The following is a 17880-nucleotide window of genomic DNA, read 5'->3' as shown; positions in this document are numbered from 1 at the left end:
GCGTGGGCAAACTTTTTGACTCGAGGGCCACAATGGGTTCTTAAACTGGACCGGAGGGCCGGAACAAAAGCATGGATGGAGTGTTTGTGTGAACTAATATAAATTCAAAGTAAACATCATTACATAAAAGGGTGCGGTCTTTTTTTTTTTTAGTTTTATATTCATTTGCCCACGGCTGGGTTAGGGAGTAATCAGGCTGGCAGGCAGAAGCGGTTAAGAGCCAACAGTCCCAGATTGTGAGTTGGACATCATCCAAGGAGTCCCAGATTGAAGAGGGTGCAGGCCGGGCTGAGGGACACCTCTCCCACACACCTCACGCCCCCACCCGCGCCCCCTCCGAGCACAAATTTTGTGCACCGGGCCTCTAGTCTACTCTAATAAAAGAGAAACATGGTAATTGGCGTACAACCGCTACCCTTCCCATTGGCTAATCAGGGTGATATGCAAATTAACTGCCAGCCAAGATGGCGGCCAGCAGCCAGGCAGCTGATGCGAACAGGGAGGCTTGCTTGCTTCAGTGACGGAGGACTCCAACGTTCCCCGCCTGACTTGCCGGCCTCTCAGCTGCAACTCTAAGCAACTATGTTGCAAATATAGAAGATAAACAAAACCCCAGAAACCTGCTTTACTCAGCTGGGCTTCAGCCAGCCGGACCGCAACATTGTATCAAATACAGACAGTAAACTAAGGCCAGAAACCTGTTTTCAGCAGCTGAGGCCACAGAGCTAAAGCTGGCCCAGAATAAAAAAAAAAGAAAAAAAGGAGCGGTTGGGAGCTTCAGTCACCCGTCAGCCTGAAAACGGCCCTCAGCCCCTCAGCCAGACTGGCCAGGCACCCCAGTGGGGGCTCCCACCCTAAAGGGTGTGTGACCAGATGCAAACAGCCATCATCCCCTCACCCAGGCTGGCCAGGCACCCAAGCGGGACCCCCACCCTGATCCAGGACACCCTTCAGGGCAAACCAGCCAGCCCCCACCCATGCACCAAGCCTCTATTCTATATAGTAAAAGGGTAATATGCCTCCCCGCACCAGCACTGGGATCAGCATGACAGGGGGCAGCGCCCTAACCCCCTGATCAGCCCTGCTCTGTGTGTGACAGGGTGCAGCACCCCAACCCCCTGATTGGCCCTGCTCTGTGGGTGATAGAGGGCGGCGCCCCCAACCCCCCCCCCCACAGGCCCTGCTCTGTGTGTGACGGGGTAGAGCCATAACCTCCCCATCGGCCCTGCCCTGAGTGTGACAGTGGCGGCGCCCCAACCCCCTGATCAGCCCTGCTCTGTGGGTGATAGAGGACGGCGCCCCAACCCCCTGATCCGCCCTGCTCTATGTGTGACAGGGGGCAGTGCCCCAACTCCCCTATTGGCCCTACTCTGTGCGTGACAGGGGGGAGCTCCTCAACCCCCTGATCGGCCCTGCTCTGTGCGTGACAGGGTACGGAGCCCCAACCCCCTTGATGGGCCCTGCTCTGTGCATGACAGGGGGCAGCGCCCCAACCCCCTGATGGGCCCTGCTCTGTGCGTGACAGGGGGTGGTGCCGCAACTTCCCTATCGACTCTGCCTTGAGTGTGACAGGGGGCGGTGCCCCAACCCCCCAATCGGCCGTACCCTGAGCGTGACTAGGGGTGGCATCGCAACCTCCCAATCCGCCCTGCTCTGTGCATGACAGGGGGCGGCGCCCCAACTCCCCAATCGGCCCTGCTCTGAGCCCGACCAGGGGCTGCACCTAGGGATTGAGCCTGCCCTCTGCCACCCGGGAGCGGGCCTAAGCCAGCAGGTCGTTATCTCCCGCGGGGTCCCAGGCTGGGAGAGGGCACAGGCCGGGCTGAGGGGCCCCCTCTCCCCGCCCCCCAAGTGCACAAATTTTTGTGCACCGGGCCTCTAGTCCTATATAATAAAGAGGGAATATGCAAATTGAGTCACTCTGCCACAGAGATGACAGCGTCCACAGTGGAGGCGGGGTTTCCGTAACACAAGATGGCTGCACCCACAGTGGAGGCTAATTTCCCGTAATGAGCCTGAACGAGCGATCAGCAGGGACCTGAAGCTGCAACCCCCACCCCTGCCCCTATGGGGCTTGACAGGGGACCTCAGGCCACGCCCACCACCCTGGTGCCAGGCCAGGGGACCTCAGGCTGCACCCTCACCTGGCAGGGCTTGACAAGGGACCTCAGGCTGCACCCCCCCCACCCCCACCCCAGCACCAGGCCGGGGGACCTCAGGCTGCGCGCCCACCCAGCGGGGCTTGACGAGGGACCTCAGGCTGCACCCCCCGTCCTGGCGCCAGACCAGGGGACCTGAGGCCGTGCCCCCTACTTGGAAGGGCTTGACAGGGGACCTCAAGGTGCGCCCCCTTGCCCTAGTGCTGGGCCAGGGGACCTCAGGCCACATCCCCCCAGTGGGGCTTGACAGGGGACCTGAGGCTGTGCCCCCTCCCAGTGCCAGGCCACAGGACCTGAGGCTGCACCCCCCCCCCCGCCTGGCGGGACCTCAGGCCACATCCCCTGCCCAGTGGGACTTAACAAGGGTGGGACCAGCCGGGTCTGGATCTAGCCCAATGTGTGACACATGTGGGTGGGCAGGGATTTGACTCTTGAGTCCTGTGGTGTGCCCAACTCTGACAGGAGGAAGATTTTCATATATATTTTACTAATTCTCTTTCACCTCTGACACTTCTATTATAAAGGGCAAACAGCAATATTAAAATATTTCCTCTAATTAATCGCCTTTTAATGTGCACAAATTTTGTGCACCGGGCCACTAGTATCGGTATAAAAGGGTTGTCAGGTTGAAAACCAAAGCCTGTTCTGTGACCTGGTCTAGACTGGAGACAGAGAACCGAGGTTTGACTATACTTCCTTACTTACGAAATCGAGAGGAAGCAAGAAAAGCCAGAGCTAAGGAAACAGACACGAGACGTGGTAGGCTGGGCATGTGTTCTACAGCCAGCTCTGCCTAAGCTGCAGTATTTTCACATCAGGAACAGGAGCCTGTCTAGGGCCAGGTTTGGAGGGAGGTGAGCGCAGGGGCAGGGCCAAGCACTGAAGCAAGACGAAGGCAAAGGCCTGGTAGAAGCCAGTTCCTGGTGGCAGTTGGGCAGCTGGCAGCTCCCGGCCTCACCCGCCATGGTCCTCCTTCTGCCCTGGCTCTCGCGGTGTTGCGGTCGTTGCCTCCTCCTGCCTTCCAGGCTGCTGGCCCCTGGAAGCCCCCAGAGATGCTGCTCCCAGAGATCCAAGCCAAGCACAAAGGAGCAGGCCAGCTCCGCCGGCAGCGGGAAGAGGTCCCCCACCGCAGTAAGTGGCACCAAGAGTGAGGGTGGGAGGTGTGAGGGGAGATGTGTGCTGGGGGAATCCCCAATCCCATCCTGTACCACAGGCCTAGAGCAGATAGATACCAACCCAGACCCCTCAAGTCTGTCGCCCAGTTCCAATTCTCAGCTTCTCAGTATGCTCCCCACCCCCACTCCTCCAGACCTCAGGGCTTACTCCCAGCTTGCAGTCCACTGTCCTTGAGCAGGCATTTCCCCTCATTAAGTTAATGATTTCTGGGTGGTGGGGGAAGGGGCAGGCAGTCTTTCCTCCTGAGTCCTTAGAGCCCCTGAGCCAGTGATCTCTATCTGCCCTACCTCGTGCTTACCAAGAGGCCTATGGCTAAGACGGGAAGCTACTCTTAAACGAATGGTGTCAAAAACTTGACTCCCAGCCAGCCTCAGCCCCCTGCCGTGGCTGATGTTACCCTCCTCACATCCCGCCCCTAGGGTCCTGGGCTCCCTGCCGAGCTAGCCCGGGCGGAGGAGCTGCTGGAGCAGCAGCTGGAGCTGGCCCAGGCCCTGCAGGAAGGGCAGGAGGGGGCCTGGGAGGCCCAGGCCCTGGTGCTCAAGACCCAGAAGCTGAAGGAGCAGATGAGGAGACTCCGAGAGAGCCTGGGAGGAGGAACCTAGGCTGCTCTGGTGCCCACTTCCCCTCCAACATGGGCAACACTGCACACCACCTGCCTGGAGACGGTTGGAAACACACCAGCCTCCCTCGGGCCACTTAGAAAAACAGAAGACCCCTCCAGAGGGCCAGACTGGAAAGCAGCGGGAACCATGACCTCTGCAGTCGTCTTAGCCACGCGCCCCCACTGTGACCCCTCGCTGACAACCTTGGCGCCACATAACCTCACCCCAAATTCAATAAAAGGAGCACTTAGACACCACAGACTCATGTTTTTTGTTTTGTTAAAAAAAGTTCTCACAAATAAGGAAATGGATTTAGAAGTGGTGATGCAAAAGAGGGAAGGCATGGGGTGGGGCTGGGCTGCCAGGGGTAGGGGCAGTAGTGTCTCCTTCACCCCCACGCCTGGTGTCATCTCCTGAAGAGGGACCGACTATCACATTCCAGAACAGGCGACGTGTCCTCTATCGTGTCTGTTCAACTGAAAAGAGAACGTGGCGGTTAGAATACGACATGAGAGCCTGGCTGGTGTGGCTCAGTGGTTGAGCACAGACATATGAACCAGGAGGTCACGGTTCGATTTCCAGTCAGGGCACTGGGGTTGCAGATCCCCAGTGTGAGGGGTGCAGGAGGCAGCCTATGAATGATTCTCTCTCATCACTGATATTTCTCTCTCTCTCTCCCTTCCTTTCTGAAATCAATATATATTTAAAAAAAAAAGAGAGAGTAACACACAAAAAAGAAACACATGCTCATACATGCAGATGTCTGTGTAGTGTCTGGTCTAAAGGGCAGACTTGGGGGGAGTGAAGAGATCCCAAGCAGACGTGAACTAAACATCCCAACAGGGCGTCCTGTTCAGGAGGCATGAGCTAGTCAGGTGCCCATTATGTAGGGGCTTTGCCCACATGATGGGACTTAAGCCAAACACAGTAAGGAACAAGGAGAATTACACGTGGTGGGGGAGCTGGTCCGTGTGATCAATACTCACTGTAGGAGGAGATGTCTATCTCATCAGGCAGCTCACTAATATTGACCTCAAAGCGATCCTGCACATCATTGAGGATCTTGGCATCATTCTCATCTGACACAAACGTGATGGCCAAACCCTTGGTACCAAACCGGCCTGCTCTGGCCACCTGGAAGGAGACAGAAGGTAGGACAGGAAGACCCAACAGAAGACAACACCCAAGAGGGATGAAGATGTATGCCATGCAGACAGGAAATAAGGGGCGGGCGAGGTCACTGAATGGCCAGAGGGTGCGGGGCTTACCCGATGCAGGTAGGTGTCCGAGTCCTCAGGCATGTCGTAATTAAAGGCAATGTTCACCCTCTCGATGTCCATGCCTCGGCCAAACAGGTTGGTAGCCACAAGAATTCGTCGTTGAAAATCTTTAAATTGCTGATACCGAGAAAGCCTTTGTGAGAAAGGAAATTAGAAAACGATGAATCCTTTCTCTCAAGTCTCTTCCTCCCGAGAACACAAAATATCTTCCCCATTTCCAACTCACCTCTCCTCCTGGGGCATCCCGCGGTGGATGGCGATGGCTGGGAAGTTCTGCTCCACCAGGAGCTGGGCCAGGGCGATGCAGCGCTGCACAGACTTCACAAAGATCACCACCTGTGTGTGCGTGTGTGTGATGTAGGTCCATGCGAGTGTGAGGTTGTATGAAAAAGGAGTTTTCGGTCATTATTCTTCTAAAGGAATTCCTCAGTCCCTAGCATGTTTCCTCTCCTGCTCTAAATGTAACTTACCCCAAGTCTAGATAAATTTTATTGCAAATAAACTAAGTAATGGCCCTAGCTGGTTTGGCTCAGTGGATAGTATTGGCCTGTGGACTGAAGGGTCCTGGGCTCCAACCTGGTCAAGGGCACATGCCTGGGTTGCGGGCTTTATCCCCAGTGTGGGGCGTGCAGGAGGCAGCCGATCAATGATTCTCATCACTGTTTCTCTCTCTCCCTCCCCAAAATAATAAAAAAAACCCACACATACACACAAAAATATCCTACATAGCCCTAACTCAGCCGTGGGCAAACTACGGCCCGTTTGAAATGAATAAAAGTAAAAAAAAAAAAAAAAAAAAAAAAGACCGTACCCTTTTATGTAATGATGTTTACTTTGAATTTATATTAGTTCACACAAACACTCCATCCATGCTTTTCTTCCGGCCCTCCGGTCCAGTTTAAGAACCCATTGTGGCCCTCAAGTCAAAAAGTTTGCCCACTCCTGCCCTAACCGGTTTGGCTCAGTGGATAGAGCATCGGCCTGCGGACTGAAGGGTCCCAGGTTCAATTCCGGGACATATACCTTGGTTGTGGGCACATCCCCAGTAGAGGGAGTGCAGGAGGCAGCTGATTGAGGTTTCTCTCTCTTTGATGTTTCTAATTCTCTATCCCTCTTCCACTCTGTAAAAAAGTCAATAAAATATATTTAAAAATATATATATATCCTACATAGAGGTAAAGTGATGAAACACATCTCCTCAGTAAATAGTACACGAAAAACAAATTTAAAAACCTAAAAGGATGATCAAGACATTTCGGAACCATTACAACCTTATTAAGACCCTTTAAGGATTTTATTTTGAGGTTTGCTTTTATGTACTGAGTACCTGTCTGTGCCAGCAATGGAACAGAACAGCAGTTCCCACCTTGCCTGTGCTCAGCCCCAAGACATTTATCTTTAAAAGAATTTCATGCCCAGCCAGCATGGCTCAGTGGTTGAGCATTGACCTATGAACCAGGTGGTCACGGTTTGATTCCCAGTCAGGGCACATGCCCAGGTTGCGGGCTCAATCCTCAGTGTTGAGGATGCAGGAGACAGCCCATCCATGATTCTCTCTCATCACTGATGTTCCTCTCTATCCCTCTCCCTTCCTCTCTGAAATCAATAAAAATATATTTAAAAAAAATTTTTTTTCACTTCAGCCCTGGCCTGGAGGCTCAGTCGGTTGGAGCATTGTCCAGTACGCCAAAAGAAAGGTGGTGATTCGATTCCCAAGTAGGTTACAGGTACGATCCCTGGTTGCAGCGCACACAGCGAGGCAACAAACTGATGTCTCTCTGTCTCTCTCTCTAGTCAACGAAAATATCCTCGGGTAAAGACTTAAAAGATTTCACTTGAGAGAATGTCTCCCCCATCCTCTTGCATCACCTATGTGGTTTCCTCTACAACCGGGGACTGAACACAGATCTCGGCTACAGTTGGAGACGTGCTCATCCTCCCACTGGACCTGGAACAACTGACCTGGTTGAACTCAAGGACATCCAAAAGGTCAAAGAGCTTCCGGTTCTTCTCGTTGTCCTTCAGTTTCACGTAGTACTGCTGCAACCCGTGCAGCGTCAGCTTCGTCTCATCATCCACGAAGATCTCCATTGGCTGAGGGGGAGGGGGGAGGTAGGGGTGGGGAACGGGAGGAGGGCAGAGTGGGGGGGTTAAACCTGGGGGGGTGGAGGAAGTTGATCTCCAATACACCCCATGGGGGGAATGGGGAGAAGAGAAGACTGAAAACTTCACCCCGCTCCCAAAAACATGCCCGTTTTCACATGGTCTCTTCCACCTTTCACCTAATTTCCTCCCTGTCAATGGAGTTCTAGGAATGCCCAACTGAAAACTGTCAGAGGAAGAACTTTGCAGGGAGGGAAAGGAGCAGAGAAACCACCCCACGGCAAGATGCCATGACCTCAAATGGGGAGGCGGGGAAAGAAAAGTCAGTGGATTCTCAAAGGGAAACACAATCCTAACACCTGGGAAAGCAGGGAAACACTGACTGGACGTCAGAATTCCATCCAAGCCAGTGTAAGAATGTGGGGAGGACAAGGACTGCTCCATGAGTGCTCCCTCTGCTGGGAGTCACATCCTCGTAAAGAGGATGGCAACCCTCGATGGACATGAGCAACATGCCATGAAAGGAGAAGCAACGATTCAAACTGAGAAACCACTTGCCCTCAACCACAAGGGCACAGCTCCAGACGAGCCTGGTCTCTGAGCGAAGACTCAGCCATCGGCAGTGTCACAGGAAGGCACCAGTAAGTGGTGCCAAGAAATCAGAGTTGCCCGGCTCAGGGGTTGAGTGTCGACCTATGAACCAGGAGGTCGACGTTCGATTCCCGGTCAGGGCACATGCCTGGGGTTGCAGGCTCAATCCCCGGACAGCTGATCAATGATTCTCTCATCATTAATGTTTCTCTCTCTCTCTGAAATCAATAAAATACTTTTTAAAAGAAATTCAGAGCTGCAGATATGCACTTATGTTTTTACCCTTGAAGGGGAGGAAGATAATATTAAAAAAGACAATTTTTTAAAATAAAATAAAAAAAAATTTTAAACATAGATATTGAGACAAAACCCAACTCTAGAGCCCCAATTCCCTAGCACTCTTCTCTACCTTGGGAGCATCAACATTAAGAGCCAGGGGCCAAGATTCTGGGAAAGGGTGTGTGTCATGGGAGACAGCCAGAAGCCAGTCGCAGAGGGAGGCTTTCCAAAAAGAGGTTCTGTGGCCGCCAAACTCACTGCAGCCCAAGCCCAGCTACAGACAAGGAGCTCTCATCCCACGGGAGGGGCAGAGCAGGGAGGCAAAGGACACACTCCCCTGCGCGCCCGGCGGGCCGCCGACCCAACCCCGAACCCGCCTGGTTACAGCAAGTGGAGCGCCTCACTGCGCCCTTCCCCTCTGCCGAGCATACACGGAAGGGGAAAAATCTACCACCCCATCCAGGGCACTCCTCCCCACCCCACACGTAGGGGGGAACAAGGAGCACGGCACGCCTTGGTTCAGGAAAAAACCGGGAACAGAAAAAGAGGCTGGTTTGGTCCTCAGCTTCCTGGTCAGGTTTCCCCGCGGCCTCCGCTGCCGCCATCCACGCCGGTGCCGTCTGATTTCCCCCGCTGCGCCACAGTGCTTCTCTCTGCTGCTGGCTCATGGCTCACATCAACCGAGGTTCCACGTGGGTGCGAGGAGGTTCGGGTGGGAAGGCGTAGGGGGTCGGGGATTGAGGTGCCAAAGGCCCCCACCCCTGGAGGTGGGGAGGGAGCGGATTCATTTGTGCTCTTTGCTCTTCGTTTGCACATGCCTTGCCATCTGTCTGTCCCTCTCTTGCTCTCCTGCCACCGGGAGGTTACGAGTTTTGGGGAGCAGAAGGCTCCAGTTGTATGCTCGATGCCACCTTGAGGGTGCGTGGCTGTAGGGGATGTGTAGGAGACGATGGGTGGGTGGTAGGGCAGAAAACCCTGCCCTCCCCCAAAAGGGAGAAGAGGTTCAAAAATGCTGTGATTTTTTAAAAAAAAAAAAAGTCGAACACTACCCGCTCTCACGTTAACCCGACCAAGTCTTCCGGAATTTCCCTGGCACCCGCGCAGACCCTAACGCTAGCTGTCTCTGCCTCTGTGCGTCTCTTCAAGGAGCCATCACTCCCAGATGGGCGCGTGCCCTTCTTGGTGCTTGAAGGACAGGGAGTCTGGAGGGAGCGGGCCCGCAGGGGGGGAGGCAGTGGGCGGGAGCGGAGGGAGAGAAGGGAGAAGGTATTTACGTCTTGCATGAACTTGCGGCAGACGGGGCGGATCTCTTTGCTCAAGGTGGCACTGAACATCATGACCTGCTTCTCGTGGGGGGTCATGCGAAAAATTTCCTGGACATCCCGACGCATGTCTACAGGAAAGAAAAGGCGGCACGTGTCATGAAGACCTCCCAATGAGGTCGAGACCATTGGAAACGGGTAAGCAGGGTCCATCCAAGCAAAGATTTGCCTCAGGTCTGTCTCTACTCTATTTCCTCTAACCCTCACAAAATCACATCCGTAGTAATAACACTAGTACATTAGAAAAAGCAATGAATTTGGAATCAAGATTTGGGATCGGAATCCAGGTGTGTTTTAAACCGGCAAGAAATATGATGAAGCCCCAAAGCCTACAACTACGGAACAGGGAGCGCCCACCACCGAGGCCCCAAGGATGAGACCTGTGAGAACACTTTACAAGTCCCTTCTCCCTGCCCCTCCCCAAGCCCCGGCTACCTGCGTTTGGGGCACACCTGTGATATTCCAGCTGTCAGAGTGCTCCCTGCTTCCTCTGGCTCACACTTTCCTACCAGTCAGGAAATGTGACATCTCTACCTGGAGCCCACCTCATAGCTTGCCATCCAGAACAGCCAAAGGTCATTTGGAATGACTCACCCCTAAGGCTATGTCCACCTGTCGTCTCCCGTTCACCAAATTTGAGTTCTTAGAGAATATGTTCTGTGACTCCACTTAGCACACTAGAATACCAAGCCACACAAATGCCCAGCAACACCCTCCATATTAACCCTAGAACTTGTCTACATATCTATTCAGCTAGAAAGTCTCATGATACATGCTGTGCGAGGATGTCAGAGGGTAGACCGCCCCCTCCTCCAGTTGGGCATCTCCCCTAAGACACCCAGTAGAGGGATCTGTCAAGGAAAGGGTGATGTAACGGAGGCCCTCTGCCAGCCAGGTCCCTCCCCTCCAAGATAAAGAAACCCCAGCACAGAACAGAACAGGACGCCCTCCTCCCTGAGCACGAGGCCCGCTTGAAGAGCGTGATAAAGGCCAACCAAGGGAGCCAGCGCCATCGTGAGGGCGGCAGATGCAGGGTCATCCTGCACACAGTGCTCCTGTATCAACCAAACAGCACTTGGTTCAGGCCCAGTCCCAGCACTGCCACTCACCGAGTTGTTCAAGCATCTTATCGCATTCATCCAAGATAAAGTGTTTAATGTGTTTGAGGTTGAGGCTCTTATTTCGAGCTAAGGCTAGGATGCGGCCAGGGGTCCCCACGACGATATGCGGGCAGTTCTTCTTCAGCACCTCTTCATCCTTCTTGATGGACAGACCTCCAAAAAACACTGCCACCTGCCAGCGGGGGAGAGCGTCTCACAATGAAGCAATGACTCCAGTCGCCACAGGTCCCATTCTCGCAGCTTCACCTACACCACTTCTGAACATTTCAGAGCTAAAAGGAACATGAAGGGCCGTCTAACCTAAAATTACTATCTCCCCACACACTGAGGGAGACACCATGACTTGCCTGAGGCTGCAGGGCTGACCCGGGCAGTCAGGACAAGCCCCCAGCCCCCGCCTTACCCTAGCCGCTTCCTAGCTTGGACTCCGACCAAGCTTCGCTCCAAGAACGAGAACAGCCGGAATCACCAGGTCAAGGGCCACCACAAAGCTCAGGGCACAGCAAGGTCCCCCAACTCACCCTAAACCCCTCTGCACAAGCCTATGGAATGGCTCATTCAGGCGAACCGTATCACTCCTTATTAACTCCATTAGGGGAATGGCTATTGAGGATCTGGGACTTAGTACAACACAACACCAAAAACTGCTTTCTAGTTTCAAGGGGGGAAGGTCAATCAAGGAGTCAGGCTATCATAACCCTTGTCCTATAGTAAATCTAAAATCACTAAATGTGGGACACCCAGGTTTACAACAAAGCAGGAGTTACACAGGATACCCATGAAGAATTCTTGCCCAAAACTTTATTTACAGGAAATACTGGGAGAAAAGTACAAGCTAACTACCATAAGGAGTCAGGAGACAAGCCCTGGCAGAGTGGCTCAGTTGGCTGGAGCATCGTCCTATACACCAAGAAGGTTGCGAGCTCGATTACGGTCAGGGTGCATACAGGAGACAATGATGGCTGTCTCTCTCACATCAATGTTTCTCTCTCTCTCCCGCCCCCTCTCAAAAAAATAAAAACATCAATGAAAAACATAACCTCAGGTGAGGACTTAAAAGAGTTAACCAGAGGAATCCAGAGGTAGGACATTCTGTAGAATTGGCCCAGCCTCTTCAAGTCACTGTAGCATAATTTTGGGCAAAAGAAAGTGTCATGACAATTTGTACTTGATCTTGACACCACGAATATAGGCACAAAGGTGATGAGTTGGACCTGTACACCTAGTCAAGTGGCTAGGAGGAAGTGCAATCCTAGCTCACCACAGAGCTCAATGATAAACGCTCCTATAGTTATAACAATGGAAGCTCATTCCTAGTTTCCAAGTTTTAGAATCAACCTAGACAAGACTGCTTGGAGAACGGACAGAAAGTCAATGCTATTGACACAGACGGTGTAAACACAGAGGCATACATCATGTGGACACGTAAGTATTTATATACTTTATGTATATACAGCATTCAGAACATACTTAGAGAATTAGCATTCATGTTCCAAAAAAACCCAATGTAAGTGAGCTGAGTAAAAAAGGCCTATAAATTGGTAAATTAAGGAAACAGTGCTTAACACTTCGTGTTACAGAACCAGCAGAATTTTCAAAAAAGAGTAACAATGATTCACTTCTGTGCAGCAGGGTCAGAGGCGGGAGAACACAAACCCTCACTGCGAGGCCTTGCAGATCCCTGCGGCATTCTCGCCATGCGGCTACCACCAGCACCACACTTAAGTTGCTACAGTTATTTTTAAATTACAGTAACAGGGTTGCGGGCTCTATCCCTGGTAAAGGGCATGCAAGAGGCAGCTGATCAATGTTTCTCTCTCTCAAAAAAAATCAATTAAAAACGTGTATATGTAACAGGAAAAATTATAACAATCTGAACAAAAGTATTCTTTTGTTTAGTGTTTTATTTTTGTTGATTTCAAAGAGAGGAAGGGAGAGGGAGAGAGACAGGAAGATCAATGAGACAGAATCATTCATCAGCTGCCTCCTGCACACCACCTACTGGGGATCCAGCCCCCAACCCAGACCAGGAATCAAACCGTGACCTCCATAGGTCGATGCTCAACCACTGGGCCACACCAGCAGGGTTGTGTTTTGTTTTGAAATAAAGCTTTGGTTAGTAAAGCCATAAACTGAAGGCAGCTTTCATTTTCAACCATAGTTTTTTTCTCTTTTTAAGCTTCTCTCAGTATGTTTATTATTAGTACTGATATAATTTTTTAAATAATTCTTTATTGTTAAAAGTATTACATATGTTCCCCTTTCCCCCCATTGACACCCCCAGCCTACCCCCACCCACACCCCCCACCCCAGGCTTTCATCACCCTATTTATTGTCTACCCCTTTCCCCTGATTCCCCAATCTCTTCCATGTCTCTGTATCCACTCTGCTCATCAGTTTGTTACTTAGATTCCACATATGAGTGAGGTCATGTGATACTTGTCTTTCTCTGACTTAGTTCACTTAGCATGATACTCTCCAGGTCCCTCCATGCTGTCTCGAAGGGTAAGAGATTCTTCTTTTTTACAGCTGCATAGTATTCCATGGTGTAGATGTACCACAGCTTTTTATCCACTCATCTACTGATGGGCACTTGGGCTGTTTCCAGATCTTAGCTACTGTAAATCGTGCTACTATGAACATAGGGGTGCATACATTCTTTCAGATTGGTGTTTCGGGTTTCTTAGGATGTATTCCTAGAAGTGGGATCACTGGGTAAATGGCAGTTCCACATTTAATTTTTTGAGGAAAATATACTATTCTTCACACCATCCTAACCAGGAAGATTGGAGGTTATAAACATCAAGGTTATACCATGGAGAAAAGCCAACTTTGTTATGGCCCCCAGACATCTTTTAATTTTCTGCCACTTTTAAATAATTCTCAAAATTCCCATCATACTAGGGCCATTTTGGAGTTTCCACATTCTCTTGCCATACACCCCCAAATTCTCAAACTGTCACCCAAAGCACACTGAAATGATCCAAAGCGTCAGCTTAAGAAAGCAGTAAGCAAAAGGGTGGTCCTGTGGAAACTTCCTCCACAACCCAACCACCCAGTCTCCTAATGCACAAGCGTATTTACACACTGTGTTACAAAGTAAAACAAGGGGAACCCAGCTGGTGTTGCTCAGTGGTTGAAAGTTAACCCATGAACTAGGAGGTCACAGTTCAATTCATCAGGGCACATGCCTGGGTTGAGTTCGATCCCCAGTATGGGGTGTGCAGGGGGCAGCCAATCAATGATTCTCTCTCATCATTGATGTTTCTCTCTCTCTCCCCCTCTCCCTTCCTCTCTGAAATCAATAAAAATAAAAGTTTGCAGGAACTTATTATTAGATGTCACTGAGGTTCACGTATAGGTACTGGAACTTAACTAGCCACACCCTCAGGCTCCCCGGGCTCTTTACCCTGACTTACCTTGACATTGGGCATGTACTTAGAGAAGCGCTCATACTCCTTGCTGATCTGAAAAGCCAGCTCCCGGGTGTGGCACATCACCAGCACAGACACCTTGAGGGGTAAGCAGATAGAAAGACAGTGTATCCCTTCACTACCCCTCTGGGGAAGTGACTATCACAAAAACATACCTGGCAGATCATAAACCCCAGGATTACTACAAAATATTCCCCATGGCCTCAAGGGCGACAGAGGTCATCTGAGCAACAAGCACCCATGGTTGTGAATACATCGTGTAGCTGAGCTAAAAACACTCTGCCCCAACATTCCTAACCCAAACGCCCTCCCCAACACTCTCCCCAACTGTACCTGCCCAGTAACTGGCTCCAGCTGCTGCAGTGTGGCCAGCACAAACACCGCCGTCTTTCCCATGCCCGACTTGGCCTGGCATAAGACGTCCATTCCCAGAATGGCCTGAGGGATGCACTCATGCTGAACTAAATACAGAAGAAAAAAGATAAATTGGGCTTCAGTCTCCATATAACATTTTTCACCAGCCACACCCATTTCATGCCACCAAATTAAGTGGTTTTTGTCAATTTCTAGACACTTTCTACCTCTATGCTCCTTCAAATTCATCTCCAAATCAGACCCTCCTAGTCCCTTCTAGCTTCAGCTTCCTTCAGCACCAATCAAGCCCCCTCCCATGCCACCCCCCTAACCACCCATTTGCATCTACCAACAGCCCACCTTTGGTGCTTCTGGCTGCCCTCATTTTCCTTCATCTTAAACCCATGGCATTTGTGCGCCCGCACGGGCCATTTCTCCTGCTTAGATTGCCATCCTTTGGATCATGTAACCCTGCAACTTGCACTAAATGAAGGACTTGGTACCTGACCCACAAGCCAACCACCTTTAAAACAGCCATAAAGGTTTCCAGAGACCAGAGTTGGCCTGGCCCAAAAGAGAACTAAAAGTACAACCAACGCCTCTCTGGAAATTTAAAATTACAAGTTAAAGTGACAAAATCCAAAACTAGAAGACAAGGGGAAAACCAAGTCACAAAAATGAACAGCAGACCAGTAAATTGCTTCGTTTCATGCTATCCTATCCTATACAATAAAAGGCTAATATGCAAATCGACTGAATGGTGGAACAACCGGTCGCTATGATGTGCACTGACCACTAGAGGGAGCACCACTCAGCCAGAAGCCAGGCTCAGGGTTGACCAGTGAGGACAGCAGCAGCAATAGCAGTGGCAGGAGCCTTTCCTGCCTCTGCAGCAGTCCGACATCCCCCGTGGGCTCCTGGACTGCGAGAGGGTGCAGGCGGGGCTGAGGAGACACCCCCCCCCCCCCCAGTGCATGAATTTTGTGCATCAGGTCTCTAGTCACAAATAAAAGACAACCTATACAAACCTCTTCTAATGCTAATAGTTTCTGGGATTCCTGGTACTTCCTTACTCCCTGGTCTATCCTAAATACAGGTCTGTATCACTGAGGGGCCAGGAACATCTGTTTCAGGATCATTAAAGGGCCTCATGAGTACCCTAAGCCCAAGAGGAATTTACCTTCTGATGGATGCTCAAAGCCACAGTCAACAATGGCTCGGAGCAGCTCTGGCTTGAGCAGGAAGTCCCGAAAGCCAGAGCTATGGATGGAGACGTAGGAGCCCTTCACATCCTTCTTGGCGGGGGCCTCAGCCCCGTCTCCCCCGGCTGCGGTCTCCACCTCGTCATCTTCATAGTCCAAGAGCTCATTGTCCACATCGTTCTCCGCCATAGCTGGGCCGGCCGGGGAGGAGGGAGGGTCTCCGAACGGGTTCACCCAGATTAAGTGAAAACAAAGGAGGAAAGTGGGGGCTTAAGGAACAGAAGATACACTAGTTTCTGACAGAAGAGCTAGGAAAACAACAACAAAAACAAAAACAGAAAAAAAGAACATCAGTCATGGGCAGCCTTCGCCACTTCTTTTCCATCCCCACACCCTGCCCACTTCCCCTAAACTATGCAACCTTTACCTGGGTGGGAAAGTAACACACACACAGGCACGAGCCAGGGGCCGGAGGGGGCTCCCGGGGAGGTGGTCAGGGCACCGGCCCGGCAAGGCCAGGGTCAGCCGGGAGAGCAGCTTAGGAGCTCCGCCAGCAGCGGAGAGGCCCGGGGAGGAGAGGCAGACGCCCTCGGAGCGGAGAGGGCGAGGGCGAGGGCGAGGCGGCCGAAACCCTCCCGGGACCCGCGCTCCCGGCGCAGCAGCCATCAGTCCAGGGTGATAGATGAAGGTCATCACTGCGCAGAGCGCTCACCTCCAGAGCGGAAACATCATGTGGCTGCCGCCCACTCCCGCTCAGTCACCCCACCTGCGGCTTCAAACTCCGCGCGGTTAACCGATGGCGGGTGGCTCCGCCGAAAGCAACACCATCTCTCCATCACACACCGCGTCGGAGGCGGGAGGACGGCTCGGCCGGCGGGTGAGCCTTGGCCGAGCGCCTCCACCGCCGCCGCTCACCCTCAGCCGAGACGCTCCCGCAAGCACTTGCAAAGCGCTCCAAGTGAACGCGGGCCAGTCGGGGGGGGGAGGCCCGCTAGGCCCAGAGCGGGCTCCTCCGAGTCCCACGCCGGCCGAGAGGACCCAGAAACGAGGGGCGGGGGCTCTCCCGCCCAGCGCCGCCTCTCCCCATCGCTGGGGCCTCTAGGAAACGAGGTCGCCGGAGGAGCAGAGAACTAAGAGGACACAATGGCGCGAGGCCACCATCTTGGATTGAGCCTTTTTAGTTCCCTACCTCCCCGCGGGAGCTCTTTGCTCTCGAAAAGGATGCAAGTGATGAAAATAACGACCCAACGAGGCCCAAGCGACCAGGCCATCGCCTGTGGAAGGGGTATCAGGACTCCATTCAGTAGGATGGCTGCACGGAGACGCAGATGGAAATGGATGGTACCGAAGGCCAAATCTTACCTGAGCAAGGCGAACGCGTATGGCGGCAGCAACAGCGACGAAGGAGGCAATCTGCCTTCACTTCCGGTTCCCAGTTTCCCTCTACCCCGGCCCCCCGCCTTCTCGGCTGCTAGCGTCAGGCTCAAGGGACCGGAAGAAGGGCCTTCCGTGGTTCTGTAGTTCCGGGGGCTCCGGGGTTGCCTTTAGAAACTGCCTGTCTGACGTTTTTTTTAAAAAAGTCACTTCTAACTCCTTCGCTACTGCCAGTAGCAAAAGACATAAAGGAAACTACATCCCCTTCCACTAGCATCCCCTTTCTCTTGTTCCACTTTTCTCCACGCCCCGCGCCTCCTCGTTTAGGTTCTTGCCACGCAGGCCTTCTCTCTGGACACCCCTCTGTGGCGAGCGAGGCTGGCGAGGCTGCGGGTTCCCACGGGGTCCTTGGCCCGGTAGTCAAGGTGACCCGGGGCGTCCGCGCTGGAGCTAGGCAGCCGTGGGGACCCGGGCCTGACATTTGCCCAAAAGTAGTGTTGGCCCATATAGCACATGTCCCGGGGGCCTAAGCTGGTGGGCAGGGGCTGCGAGTCAAGGCGCTCTGAACTCAGAGTGGAACGGGGTCTAGATTGGGCCCCAGTGTTAGTGATAGGGCTTGAGGGTTATGCAACATTCCTTAAGCACTGTTAATGCGACTACAATGTTCTGAGCCCCACCCCAACAGCCCCATTGTCCAGCCTGGATTTTTTCGTGAATGAAGCATCGGATGCCCCTGTCTTTGATATGCTATAGAAACCAGGATTGATGTCTGCTGCTTGCCAAAAATGACAACAAACGTTTGGCCCTGTAATTTTTATTAATCATTTAACACTAAGGAGTGGAGACCATTATTCCCATTCTATTAACAAGCCCAGAGTGAAGA

The 17880-nt window shown here is 52.3% G+C and overlaps 2 protein-coding genes and 1 non-coding gene across 5 annotated transcripts; 1 reads left to right on the top strand and 2 right to left on the bottom strand.

The window, feature by feature from the left end:
- Positions 1-3122: 3122 nt before the first annotated feature.
- Positions 3123-4194, top strand: MCCD1 (mitochondrial coiled-coil domain 1). Its single transcript, XM_059702100.1, has 2 exons — positions 3123-3290; positions 3755-4194. Exons 1-2 carry the CDS (start codon positions 3123-3125, stop codon positions 3935-3937), a joined length of 351 nt encoding a protein of 116 aa, XP_059558083.1. The 3' UTR covers positions 3938-4194.
- A 5-nt stretch (positions 4195-4199) lies between these two features.
- Positions 4200-17133, bottom strand: DDX39B (DExD-box helicase 39B). Of its 3 annotated transcripts, none has more exons than XM_059702097.1 (11): positions 16986-17133; positions 15602-15931; positions 14401-14528; positions 14053-14145; positions 10622-10805; positions 9465-9583; positions 7180-7311; positions 5444-5553; positions 5206-5350; positions 4924-5071; positions 4200-4413 (listed from the first exon to the last, which is right to left on the bottom strand). In XM_059702097.1, the coding sequence occupies exons 2-11, from the start codon at positions 15810-15812 to the stop codon at positions 4397-4399; spliced, it is 1287 nt and encodes a 428-aa protein (XP_059558080.1). In that variant the 5' UTR covers positions 15813-15931; positions 16986-17133; the 3' UTR covers positions 4200-4396. The 3 variants fall into 3 exon arrangements, with proteins under 3 accessions (XP_059558080.1, XP_059558082.1, XP_059558081.1); XM_059702099.1 differs by lacking the exon at positions 16986-17133 and adding an exon at positions 16813-16953; XM_059702098.1 differs by lacking the exon at positions 16986-17133 and adding an exon at positions 16336-16354.
- Positions 16284-16360, bottom strand: LOC132237785 (small nucleolar RNA SNORD83). Its single transcript, XR_009453617.1, has one exon. It is a non-coding gene; the product is annotated as a small nucleolar RNA SNORD83 (small nucleolar RNA).
- Positions 17134-17880: the final 747 nt, after the last annotated feature.

The sequence above is a fragment of the Myotis daubentonii genome, chromosome 6, assembly GCF_963259705.1.
Source record: "Myotis daubentonii chromosome 6, mMyoDau2.1, whole genome shotgun sequence".
NCBI classification, from domain to species: domain Eukaryota; kingdom Metazoa; phylum Chordata; class Mammalia; order Chiroptera; family Vespertilionidae; genus Myotis; species Myotis daubentonii.
Note: the sequence above shows the minus strand (reverse complement) of the source record. Positions and strands in the feature narration are given on the sequence as shown.

What these genes read in the sequence shown, in the direction of transcription:
- DDX39B (XM_059702097.1), bottom strand. Translation starts at nt 15,812, where the DNA reads ATGGCGGAGAACGATGTGGACAATGAGCTCTTGGACTATGAAGATGAC. An exon ending in CTTTGAGCATCCATCAGAAG is followed by an intron (nt 14,529 to 15,601) that starts GTAAATTCCTCT and finishes TTCTGTATTTAG; the next exon opens with TTCAGCATGAGTGCATCCCT. An exon ending in TAAGATGCTTGAACAACTCG is followed by an intron (nt 9,584 to 10,621) that starts GTGAGTGGCAGT and finishes TCTTTCCTGTAG; the next exon opens with ACATGCGTCGGGATGTCCAG.
- MCCD1 (XM_059702100.1), top strand. Translation starts at nt 3,123, where the DNA reads ATGGTCCTCCTTCTGCCCTGGCTCTCGCGGTGTTGCGGTCGTTGCCTC. An exon ending in GGAAGAGGTCCCCCACCGCA is followed by an intron (nt 3,291 to 3,754) that starts GTAAGTGGCACC and finishes TCCCGCCCCTAG; the next exon opens with GGTCCTGGGCTCCCTGCCGA.